This window comes from Glycine max, chromosome 3 (assembly GCF_000004515.6).
Source record: "Glycine max cultivar Williams 82 chromosome 3, Glycine_max_v4.0, whole genome shotgun sequence".
Classification (NCBI taxonomy): domain Eukaryota; kingdom Viridiplantae; phylum Streptophyta; class Magnoliopsida; order Fabales; family Fabaceae; genus Glycine; species Glycine max.
The window spans coordinates 3,363,745-3,374,789 of NC_016090.4; the positions used below are offsets into that span (position 1 = coordinate 3,363,745).

Here is an 11,045-nt window from a genome sequence, read left to right on the forward strand (position 1 = left end):
TAATTCTCTTATAAATATCATGTTCATAGCAAATATTTAACTTTAATCTATTACAAATATTCACTGCAAATACTATATTCACTTTCATCTGTTACAAGTTTAAAATTACTTGATAAAAATTATGTATGATATGATTATTTTAATATATCTTTTTATTTTATTAATGATTATTTTATATACAAGTTATGTTTATTACGAGTAAATCTTAATTTTTCATTTGAGATTCAATATAATGATTCTTTCAAAAAATTTAGATTGTTCGTTATATAAAATTTTGAATTTTCTGTTAGGACAATTTAGGAAGTTATTTTTTTATAGTAGTTTCATAAGTATAGGTTAACTTTTTTTTAAAAAAAAAAATTGTTGAAATTTTGATATAGTACATTTCACTTTATTCTCCGAATACATACTTGATTGTGATAGAATTCATGTCACTGCTTTCATGTCGTGCACTTGAAGATCAATGTGAAATATTGTTAAAATTCATCAAATCTAAAAAAAGAAACTTAATATTTACGTATGAATCTATTATAAAAAATGTCTTCATAAATGAAATAATACTACACTTTTAATAAGAAAAAGGTGAGATTTTCATATATGAAATAACTTTGTAAGCATCATAGACTTATTAGATGGATTAGAGTTTGATGAATGTAAATCGCATGAGTCCTGCGTATGAGAAAGAAGTTGAATATTTCTATTTTTATTGTATAACCTAATTTGTGTATGGCCATGATTATCCCACAAGGGATAGCTCTGCGGTTTGCAAATTTATATTTTCCTTTTCTTTACATCATTTACGCCTCCAGGATAGTACGTACCATCAGGGGGATATGTGTCATTGGGACAAAGTAAATAACCACATAGACATAGTTTTTACCCCTGCAAAAATGCTAATCCTCCTCTCTTTTTCCTTATTCAAAATAAGATCCGGGACTATATCCATGTGATGGACTTAGCAGATGGTCATATTGCTGCCTTGCGAAAGCTCTTCACAACCGAGAACATAGGTGAGTTGTTCTTTTTCTTCCCTTGCATATCTATATGGACAAATTGGTTGATTTTTTCTTCTTCTTCCCTTTCTTATCTATGTGGACAAATTTGTGTCTTTGTATGAGTATTTTGATATTTGGGTTGATTCTTTTATTCTGGATGCTAAAGTAAAATGTGATATATTGTTGTTTAGCTTGTATTGCTTAAAACCTGGGAGCTGGTCGTGGAACATCTGTGCTTGCATCCTTGATATTTGCTTGTGTTTCAACTATTCATAGAATCTGTGTTTGATTAGAATTCTTCATGATACAAGGAAGCAAATAGCAGAAAAGCTCAAGCTTGGGCTGCTGTTGAAAGCACTATTATCATTATGTAATAGCTCCAAGTTGGCCAATCCAAATTGAAGTACGAGATTGGAAGAGTAGGAACAAGCAAAGCAACATTTATGGGAAAGAGCTAACTCTCTATGGGTTGTAATTTTGTTTACAAGTAATGATAGGTTCAGTTAATATTTCTTGCTTAATGATACTTCCAATTTTCTAAATTATAATAGCTGGAATTGGGCTAAGTTTAATTATTGCGGCATACCTTTTATCCTATAACTTTGTATCTCACGTTTAGATTTTTATTTTACTTTATTGTTAATCTAAAAGCTAGAAGTTGCTAAATTAATTAAAAGTATATGCCAGATGATCATTTATATTATCTAATTGTTGACTTGACTTTTGTTAAGTGTGCTAGTATTTAATCTATTTCTTTTAACGTGACTGGAATTGATCTTAAACAGATCGCTGTAATAACCATTTGAGTTGTAGGATCATGTTAGTATATAACTCAAATATCGTTAGGATGACTTTCTATAAAAAAAAAAAAAATTCTACATTAGTTCTAGATAGTAGAAAGTGTTTTAAAAAAAACTGACACATTCTAGATCAGTTTTAACAAGCGTTGATGTACAAAAGTACCTTTATAACATCAATTTTATTCAAAATTGATATATAACTATTTTTTACATTGGTTAAAATTAAAATTGATGTAGAAATCTAGATAGATGTTTAATTTAATTTGATGCATTTTTACATCAGTTTTGTAAAAAAAAAAAGTGATTTTTCATATCAATTTTAAATCAATGTTGGAACTTTTCAACATCGTTCAATAGCATTGGTTCAAAATTAATATTAAAGGCATTTTTTTAGTAGTGTTAGTGGGACTCCTCCAAACTTTATTGGAAAAGAGTTTAGGTGAACTATGTTAGGCTTACCTTTTTATCATTTTTCATGATCATTTTTGGAGTTGCCTTGATGCTTAGCATGCCTAGATTCAATTAAAAAAACATATAAGAAACAAATAGATACATTTTTTATATCTTTAATTTATCTTAAAGTTTACTAATGAGACAATTATTATTACATATACAAGGGGATATGTATTTATCAATTTATTAACATTTTAAGTCAATTTCATAGGAAAAAAATTATTCAGTAATATTATTAAATATAACCACTACTTAAACTTAATTACACTGATATTTTTATAATAAAATTAAAATTTATGATATTTTGAATTAAAATTAACTATCTTTGAGAGAAATTCCATGTGGAAATAATACATACAAAGAGTTAATTAACACAACACGCATGCATATATTATTTTTTTCAAACAAACACGTACAATGCAGTACCATGAAAAAAAGAAAAGATATGTCGATCTGCCAGCTTGCAGTTGCCTTGCAAGATATATGGAACACACACAGAAACATACATAACTGATAACGTAGACTAGCATATATATATACATACATATATATATATATATATATATATATATATATATATATATATATATATATATATATATATATATAGTCTTACTAGCTAGCTAGCGTGCGTATTATCACGACCCATATAGAAGTGTAATTAATTTGTTGACTTCAGTGAGTCAAGCTCATTTTTTAAAGATTGCATTTGCATGATCCCAGTATGGCTAAGGGAGACTGGAGGAGGTCAAGGATCCACTGTGGGGGAAAGTAGGTGATTGAGAAACTAGTAACCTTAAGTGATATGCCATTAATGAAACTGTGAGACAGAAGAATTTTGCTAACGACAAAGAAGATGGGTGGTGGGGGGATGCTGCTGTAGCCAAGCAAACGTTTAATGGGGGGATATTGGTTGAGTGTGGGTTTAAGTTTCTCTAACACCTCTTCTTGGTTAGTGTTGCCTGTAAGATTCTCCACCACTGAGAGAAAAAGATTAACATAATCAATATGATCTTCAAAATTTTGGTGCAAGGACCGGTAGAAGTTGTCATTGATTTCAATATTTGGAGATATGGAAGCCCTAGTGATGACTTTGTTGAGCTTTAGGGTCTTTATAAGTTCCCCAATGCAATGAACAAAGATAGCCGGGTTGCTGACCTCAATGTCCTCATAGTAAACATCAATTCCATCAAGGTTGTACTCCTTGATGATGCGTGTGAGCGATTCAGTGGCAGCATTAATCCATGCTGTTACTCTATCCTCATCAATTTTGAAGGGGAAGTGCCTCTTGTTGTTCCCAATGCTAACCAACACTTTGGCAGAGGGATACTTGCTCTTGAAATTGGCTATCACATCGGGATTCACTATTGCTGTGTCCCAGTAAGGTATGAACTTTCCTTGGGTTGACCCCACCCCATCATAGTCTCTGGCAAAGGTCAGAGCTACTTGGATTTCACTCACATCTTTAGGGATGTCAGTTAGCTTTGTGAATGAGTCATCACTTGTGTACTCACGAAACACTATTTTGGACCCCGCCATAGATATATGGCTAATATGTGGCTGGCAAGTATTTGGATTTGGAGTGAGGAATTTTGGAGATGAACAAACCCCAGATAGCTTTTTTCGTTGCTTTGGTATGGTGTGAAGGAATCGGACACCACTCCTTCCCCTTATATATACTTGAGACCTCCATATATACTTCGTGCCATCTAAATAACATTTCTCTATTCAACCAGTACATGCAACTCATATATTGTAATATATACTGACCATTCCGTATTTTATATATATATAACTGTAAGGGTATAGTACGGGACCCATATATAGGTAGTTGACATTAATTAAATTGACTATCATAACCTACACATCACCCTTAGTGGATGTTGGTGATGATTATCAACTCAGTCATTGTCATCATTTATAAGACTAAAAGAACAACAACAAAATATAAGTTACATTTCATTCACAATATACATTTTAGATAAATATTTATTTTAACATCGGAATTTCTTTTCAGATATCTCATCCTAGATAAGGAACTTGACAACTAAAAGAGAGATATTCATAGATCGAATTAACAAGAATTTGGTAATAAGAGTAAGTAATCATATTATATATGAGAACTCCCCATACTTGATGGGCTTAAATGAAAGGATTTTCAAAAGAGTCATGAACAATTATTAATATCAGATTCTTTTCCGACTGGTGCTGGACGAACATATTTTCCAGCCAATTTATACTAAATTAGTTTTAATATTTTTGTGTATAGGTAAATTTGATGAGATAAATTTCAAATTTTAAATAAGTAAAAAAATTCAAAATCATGTCTGACCTCGCTAGTACTCCTTTCGTGACACAAATAGAATAGCAAATTGCCTAGCATCCCATGTGCATAGTTTAACGTGTAGCTTGCATGTGCTGACTTCTGAGTAACCCTCCTAGTTGTAATTTACTACTTTGGTATTATTGGCTAGGTACAATGTATCCTATGGTTGTAACATGCTAGTCTAGCTGCAGTTTTTAGCCCTCCCAATAAAAAAAATATTTCTTCGACAACCTTGATAAGGTAAACTTTTTGTGGAAGCCTCGGTGGCGAAGACCAACAACCTGGTTGTCAAGGTCCTCAACAAGGAGGATCAAACGGTTGTTGAGGCTTTCATTCTTTGTTGACGGTGGCTCAAAGATCTGTTACATATAATAGGGTTTATTGAGGCTTTTCTTAATTTATGCTCATCTTAATTCTTTAATTTGGAACTTTGTGAAAGTGTAAGAAGGTCCCTTTGATGGATTTTATCCTCTCCTAGTAACAAGGGTGCTCATAGTTTGATTATTTAAATAATCATAATTAATGACAAAGCGGAAGAGGCAAAGAACGTGAAGCTATCAGAACAAGCCGCGATCAGATATGGATCGAAATGCAAGATTTTCTTGTTAGAATTCAGACTTTCTGCATCGGTTATTATAATCAACGTAGACAGTGCGTGCTGCAGTAGTGCCTAACAAAAAGACCTTGCACTTGTTAATTAATTGGTTTGGTAAATAACAATTAATAAGGTTACTAAATAAAATTAATGGAGGATTTAATACAAAATCAAGATGTGTTTTTTGTGTTTATGTAATGAAAATTAATAAAATCTTTTCATTAATTTATTGTTAACTTAAAATCTATGGCAAGTGTAGTAGGGATTGAGGAGCGAGGAGTTCTGGAGATGAACAAAGTCTAGCTTGCTCAAAACCAATCTTACTATATATGGTTGAAAATAGGAGTTAAAATGAGCTAAATTGTTCACGCATGTTCAACTTGTTAAATGTATAATCCAACTCTTTTATTTAATTAAACCAATAAATTCAAGTTTGAGATTTAGTTGAATTATTTTAATGAGTCAAATTAAATCAAAATTAATATATGAATAACTTGTATACGTACAGCATTATCGAAATGATGTCATATAAATCAACGAAATGTTGTGCTCGACACCGTCACGTGGATATATGTTTCTATTTTTGCAAGTTAGAACCTAAGGCCAAGAGATACAGATGCAAAGTTTCAACGCTGCATTTCAGACTTTGGCCATATGAAATTTCGTTTTCGATTTCCCCATAATATGATAAGATGATGACTAGTTAATATTTAGTCAATATCTATGATATAATTAACTTATTCATGGTTATTTTCCACTTAATGCACATGGTCCGATGCTATTATTTTCAACTGGTTAGGGTTAACCATGGGGGACATTTAATTTTGATCAAGCAATGCCACAGGGATCCCCCGTTCTTTTATGTTTAAAATAATTATAGAAAATAAAATTATTGCGTACATACTTATACGGGTCGTCTCTCATATTGTTATATATTTTCACTATCGACTACATACTTTACTATATTATATGTCAATATATTATTAACGAAATGTTATGCTCGACAATCGACACGGTCATGTGGGTATATGCTTTTCTATTTGGCCAGTTTAGAACCTAAGGCCAAGAGATAAAAATGCAAAGTTTCAACTGCATTTCAGACTTTGGCCATGTGAAATTTTGCTTTCGATTTCCCCACAATATAATAAGATGACTAGTTAATAGTATTATTTATTTAGTCAATATCTATCGATAAAATTAAGTCGTACAAGGTTCATTTCGACTTAATGCACATGGTCCGATGCTATTATTTTCAACTGTTCAGGGTAAACCATAGGCGACATTTAATTTTGATCAACGATGTCACCGGAATCCCCCGTTCTTTGATGTTTAAAATAATTATAGAAAATAAAAATATGGAGTTGTGAACACCATTATTTTTTTATTATATCGAATATTGATGTTTTGATATTTTGATTATCAAAAGATGAAAATTAGACATTAATGATGAAGATCAAATCAAAGTCAACGACAGTGAAGATTGAAAATAAAACTATCAATGATAGAGATTAAAGACTAAAGTCATTACGATGAATATTTAGTGAAAGTTTGTAGTGGTTAAGGGTAATTATAATTTGTACTCTATAAGCATAGAACTTGTATTCTATAATAAGGGTTGAAACTTGTAAACACTATAATTTCTTAAGTCCATGCTACACTCACGGATCTACGGGTTAATGTAATATTTTAAATTATTTTTTACTTTAGTAGAATAAATTCTTTTAATAACATTTTCTCCTTTTGATTTGTGCTTCCTTTTCCTATAACACTTTCTTCTTTCTATAACATTTTTTTTTATTTAATGATTATACTTAAAATCATATATTTTAGATTGAATTGAACATTAAAAATTTAACACATTTGTCCATGATAAAAGATCGATAATTGCTATGTATACGTAGTATGTGTATTTAAATCACATAGCAATTATCTAAATTTTTTCTCTTTTATTGTTTCTTTTGTATCTAAACATTACAAATTTAACTTCTGAATTTTTATTCAGTAGATGCAAAAGTTAGTAAATTTATAGTGTTTTTGATTGTATACATTTTGTAGAGATATAACAGAAGGCATGACATAGAATTGCAGAGATGGAGAATCATGCCCAAGAAGCTCACTTAGTGCAAGAAGCCACATGGGAAGTCAACTGTCATGTGCAAGTACACTAAGTGTGCGCCATGCGGCCTAGCACATGGTCACTTAAACCAATTGTACATTTTGCGTCGTGCTCAGCATGCCATCTCGCCTAGCACATAATCAATGTTGGAAAAAAACATGAGTGCAGAGAAAATGATTCATTCTAGTGAGAGCTAGGGAACAACTCGTTAAGAGCACCTCATCTCCATTCAACTCTATTTTCCCCCATTTTCTTCCATTCTGTTTGCCCCTTTTGTATTTGTAAGCCTCTCATGACAATGTTAGGCTAAATCAGCCATTGTTAGGAGCTCAACGACCAAACATTCTTGATGTAATGATTTTAACTATCTATTTAGTGCTATTTCACTATGCTTATTATCATGTTTATGGTTTGATCACTCATACTCATGTAGTGTTATAGGGTTTATGCATTGGAAAATGTTTATTTCCTAAGAACTTGAAAAGAACATCTATGTAATCTATCTCTAGGGATAGAATGGTATTACTTAGCCTAAATTATGCATCTTTACTCATTATGCAATTTGTCTGATGTAGCTCTTAAGGGATTTGGAGTGAAATTAGGTAAGTTATGCTCTTTTTATGTGAGGAATCATGGCTAGAGTAAGTTAGTGAATGTAAGTAATAATTGAAATAATATTAAATAAAGAAAAATCATTAACGTTACATCAAGAGTAATTCTGGTAAGCTGAGCTCCCAACATGTCTGTAATTCTACATCAACTGTCACTTCACTGCTTCAAGTGGTTGTTCACTCACCCTTGCACATGCTTGCTTTGTAGTTTACTTTACGTTGAATTTATGCATCATCACTTTATAAATATTTAATTCAATTGATTTATTGCTTAAAATTGGACATATATAAATTCTGAGTACAATCAAAGTGTATGTGGACACGACACTTTGTCTTACCATTTTAAATTACTACTTGGATGAATTCGTACACTTGCCAAGGAGTTAACAAGTTTTGGTGTCGTTGCCGGGGAACTTTGTCCCTTGTACTCGATAGTTTGCATATCCTAATTTTAAGCAATCACTCTTTATTCTTTAATTCTTTATCTTAACCATGTTAACCTGTTCTGTAGTTGCTTTCCTTCATGTGTGTGAGGTAAAAATTCAAAGGAAAGTATTGTTCCTTTAAATTTGGAGATTGAGGCAGCCTGTAGGAGAAACAACACTTCAAGGAGAAGAAGAGAGAAATAAGAGAGGCAGGAAAATCAAGGGGAAAGAGGAGCCTCATCCTCTGCATCATCTTTAACATTTCCGCTAGTCTTTGAGGAACCAACAGTGTCTAATTCGCATCTCATCTTTGAGGAGCCTTTAATGGCAGGAGATAAACCATCGAGAGTAACTCTAAAGGACTACTCTAGCTCCTCAACACCACAGTATTTCACCAGTATTGCACAGCCGAAAGTTCAAGCAGCCAATATTTCATATCCACACTCCCTCATTCAGTTGATTCAAGGCAACCTCTTTCATGGTCTACCAAATGAAGATCTATATGCTCAGCTGGCTACTTACCCATAGATATGTAATACAATGAAGATTGTAGGGGTTCCGAAAGATGCCATTCACCTTAATTTTTCTCTTTTTCCTTGGGTGGTGAAGCAAAAAAGATGGCCTCACTCATTCAAGGGAAACCGTTTAAGAACTTGAGATGAGGTAGTTAAGAAGTTCTTGAAGAAGTATTTCCCGGAGTCCAAAACCGTCGAGGGGAAGTCATAGATTTCCTCATTTTTCCAATTCCCTGATGAGCCATTGAGTGAAGCTCTATACCGCTTTTGTGGTCTACTTTGAAGGACTCCTACTCATGGGTTTAGTAAGCCAATTCAACTGAACATATTTATTGATACCTTACAACCCCATTCCAGGCAACTCCTCGATGCTTCGGCTGGTGAAAAGATTAAATTGAAGACCCCTAATGAAGCTATGGAGCTTATAGAAAATATGGCAGCCAATGATTATGTCATTCTCCGTGATAAAGCTTACACACCTACGAAGAAGAGTCTTCTTAAGCTCATGTCTCAAGATGCTTTGTTGGCTCAAAATAAGCTCTTAGCCAATCAAATTGAGACCCTCATGGAGACATTGAACAAACTCCCTCAATGGTTGCATGACTCAAGAGGAGCTCATAAGTTAGGCATGTGCATGACTCAAGAGGAAATGTTTAAAGAGGTCAACTACATGGCCAACCCAAACCGCCAAGGGTATCATCAAGGAGGGAAACCAGGTTATCATCAGGGAGGAAATTTCTCTCAGAACCAGGGTCAAGGTTAGAGGTTTCATCCTAGGAACAACTTCAACAAAGATCAAGGAGGTCCGTCCAATCGACTTCCTAATCAAGGCCCTAACTTGTATGAGAGAACCGCCAAGCTGGAGGACACCCTGACTTAGTTCATGCTGGTCTCTCTATCCAATCATAAGAGTATAGAGTCAGCCATTAAGAATTTGGAGGTGTAAGTGAGCCAACCTGCTAAGTAATTGGCTGAGAAATCCACTGCAAACTTTATGGTGAACACAAAGAAGAACCCAAAGGAGGAATGCAAGGTGGTTCTCACAAGGAGCAAGAGGAATGAGAGCCGTGAATAAAAAAGAGTTGAGGGAGTAGTGGATGATGTGAGTGATGAGAGGAAAAAGAACGAGGCTGGCAATAAAGAGAAATAATTAAGAGATGAGAAAAATGAAAAAAGAAAAAAATAGTTATAAGGAGGGTGGTGGTGAGGTCTTAATCTCTAAGACTAAGAGCCAACTAGCTAGAGAGGCGAGCTAGAAAGGAAGCACCATCAGTGCCTGTAAAGGATGTCCCATATCCTTTGGTGCCTTCCAAAAAGGAAAAAATGAAACACTTTGCTTGTTTTCTTGACAATTTTTAAGAAGCTGGAGATCACCATTCCTTTTGGAGATGCCCTGCAGCTGATGTCGATATACACTAAATTTTTGAAGGACTTTCTCACAAAGAAAGGGAAGAACATCAACAATGAGAGCATTGTGGAAGAAAGGAATTATAGTGCTTTGATTCAGCAAATTCTACCACAAAAGTTCAAGGATCTCAGAAGTGTGACCATCCCATGCTCTATTGGGATTGTATCAGTAGGAAAAGCTCTCATTGATCTGGGGGCAAGCATCAATTTGATGCCTCTCTCTATGTGTCGGAGGATTAGGAACCTGAAGATTGTCCCAACCAAGATGACTCTTGAACTAGAAGATTGCTCTTTTATGAGGTCATATGGTGTGGTTGAAGACGTCCTGGTTAAGGTTCAGCAGTTCATCTTTCTTGTGGACTTTGTGATCATGGACATAGAGGGGGATTCAAACGTTTTCTTGATTTTGGGCCGTCCATTTATGCTCACTGCTAAATGTGTTGTCGACATGGGGAAAGGTAATCTAGAAATGAGTTTGGAGGACCAGAAGGTGACCTTCAACTTGTTTGAAGCGATAAAACACCTTAGTGATAGCAAAACCTACTTCACTATGCATTATGACTGGAAAACGCCTTAATGAATGCCATTGAATGTTTGACTGATAAGGAGGAGAAGGATCTCAAGGTTTGTTTGGAAGATTTAGATAAGTTGAAGGAGATTCCTTCAGAGGAATATGCTTTTGAAGAATTGAAAAAAAGACTCTACAATAGAGAAGCCTAAGGTTAATTTAAAGATCTTACCTCCTCACCTAAAGTATGTTTTTTCTTGAGGTAGATGATGTTAAGTCAGTGGTTATCAGTAA

The 11,045-nt window shown here is 33.7% G+C and overlaps 2 protein-coding genes across 2 annotated transcripts; one reads left to right on the forward strand and one right to left on the reverse strand.

Moving 5' to 3' along the window:
- Positions 1-2,616: 2,616 nt before the first annotated feature.
- LOC100799179 (ruBisCO-associated protein) lies at positions 2,617-3,927 on the reverse strand. The gene has a single exon (XM_003521922.5). It carries the CDS (start codon positions 3,785-3,787, stop codon positions 2,945-2,947), a length of 843 nt encoding a protein of 280 aa, XP_003521970.1. The 5' UTR covers positions 3,788-3,927; the 3' UTR covers positions 2,617-2,944.
- A 6,311-nt stretch (positions 3,928-10,238) lies between these two features.
- On the forward strand, positions 10,239-10,820 carry LOC100799707 (uncharacterized). The gene has a single exon (XM_006577341.1). It carries the CDS (start codon positions 10,239-10,241, stop codon positions 10,818-10,820), a length of 582 nt encoding a protein of 193 aa, XP_006577404.1.
- Positions 10,821-11,045: the final 225 nt, after the last annotated feature.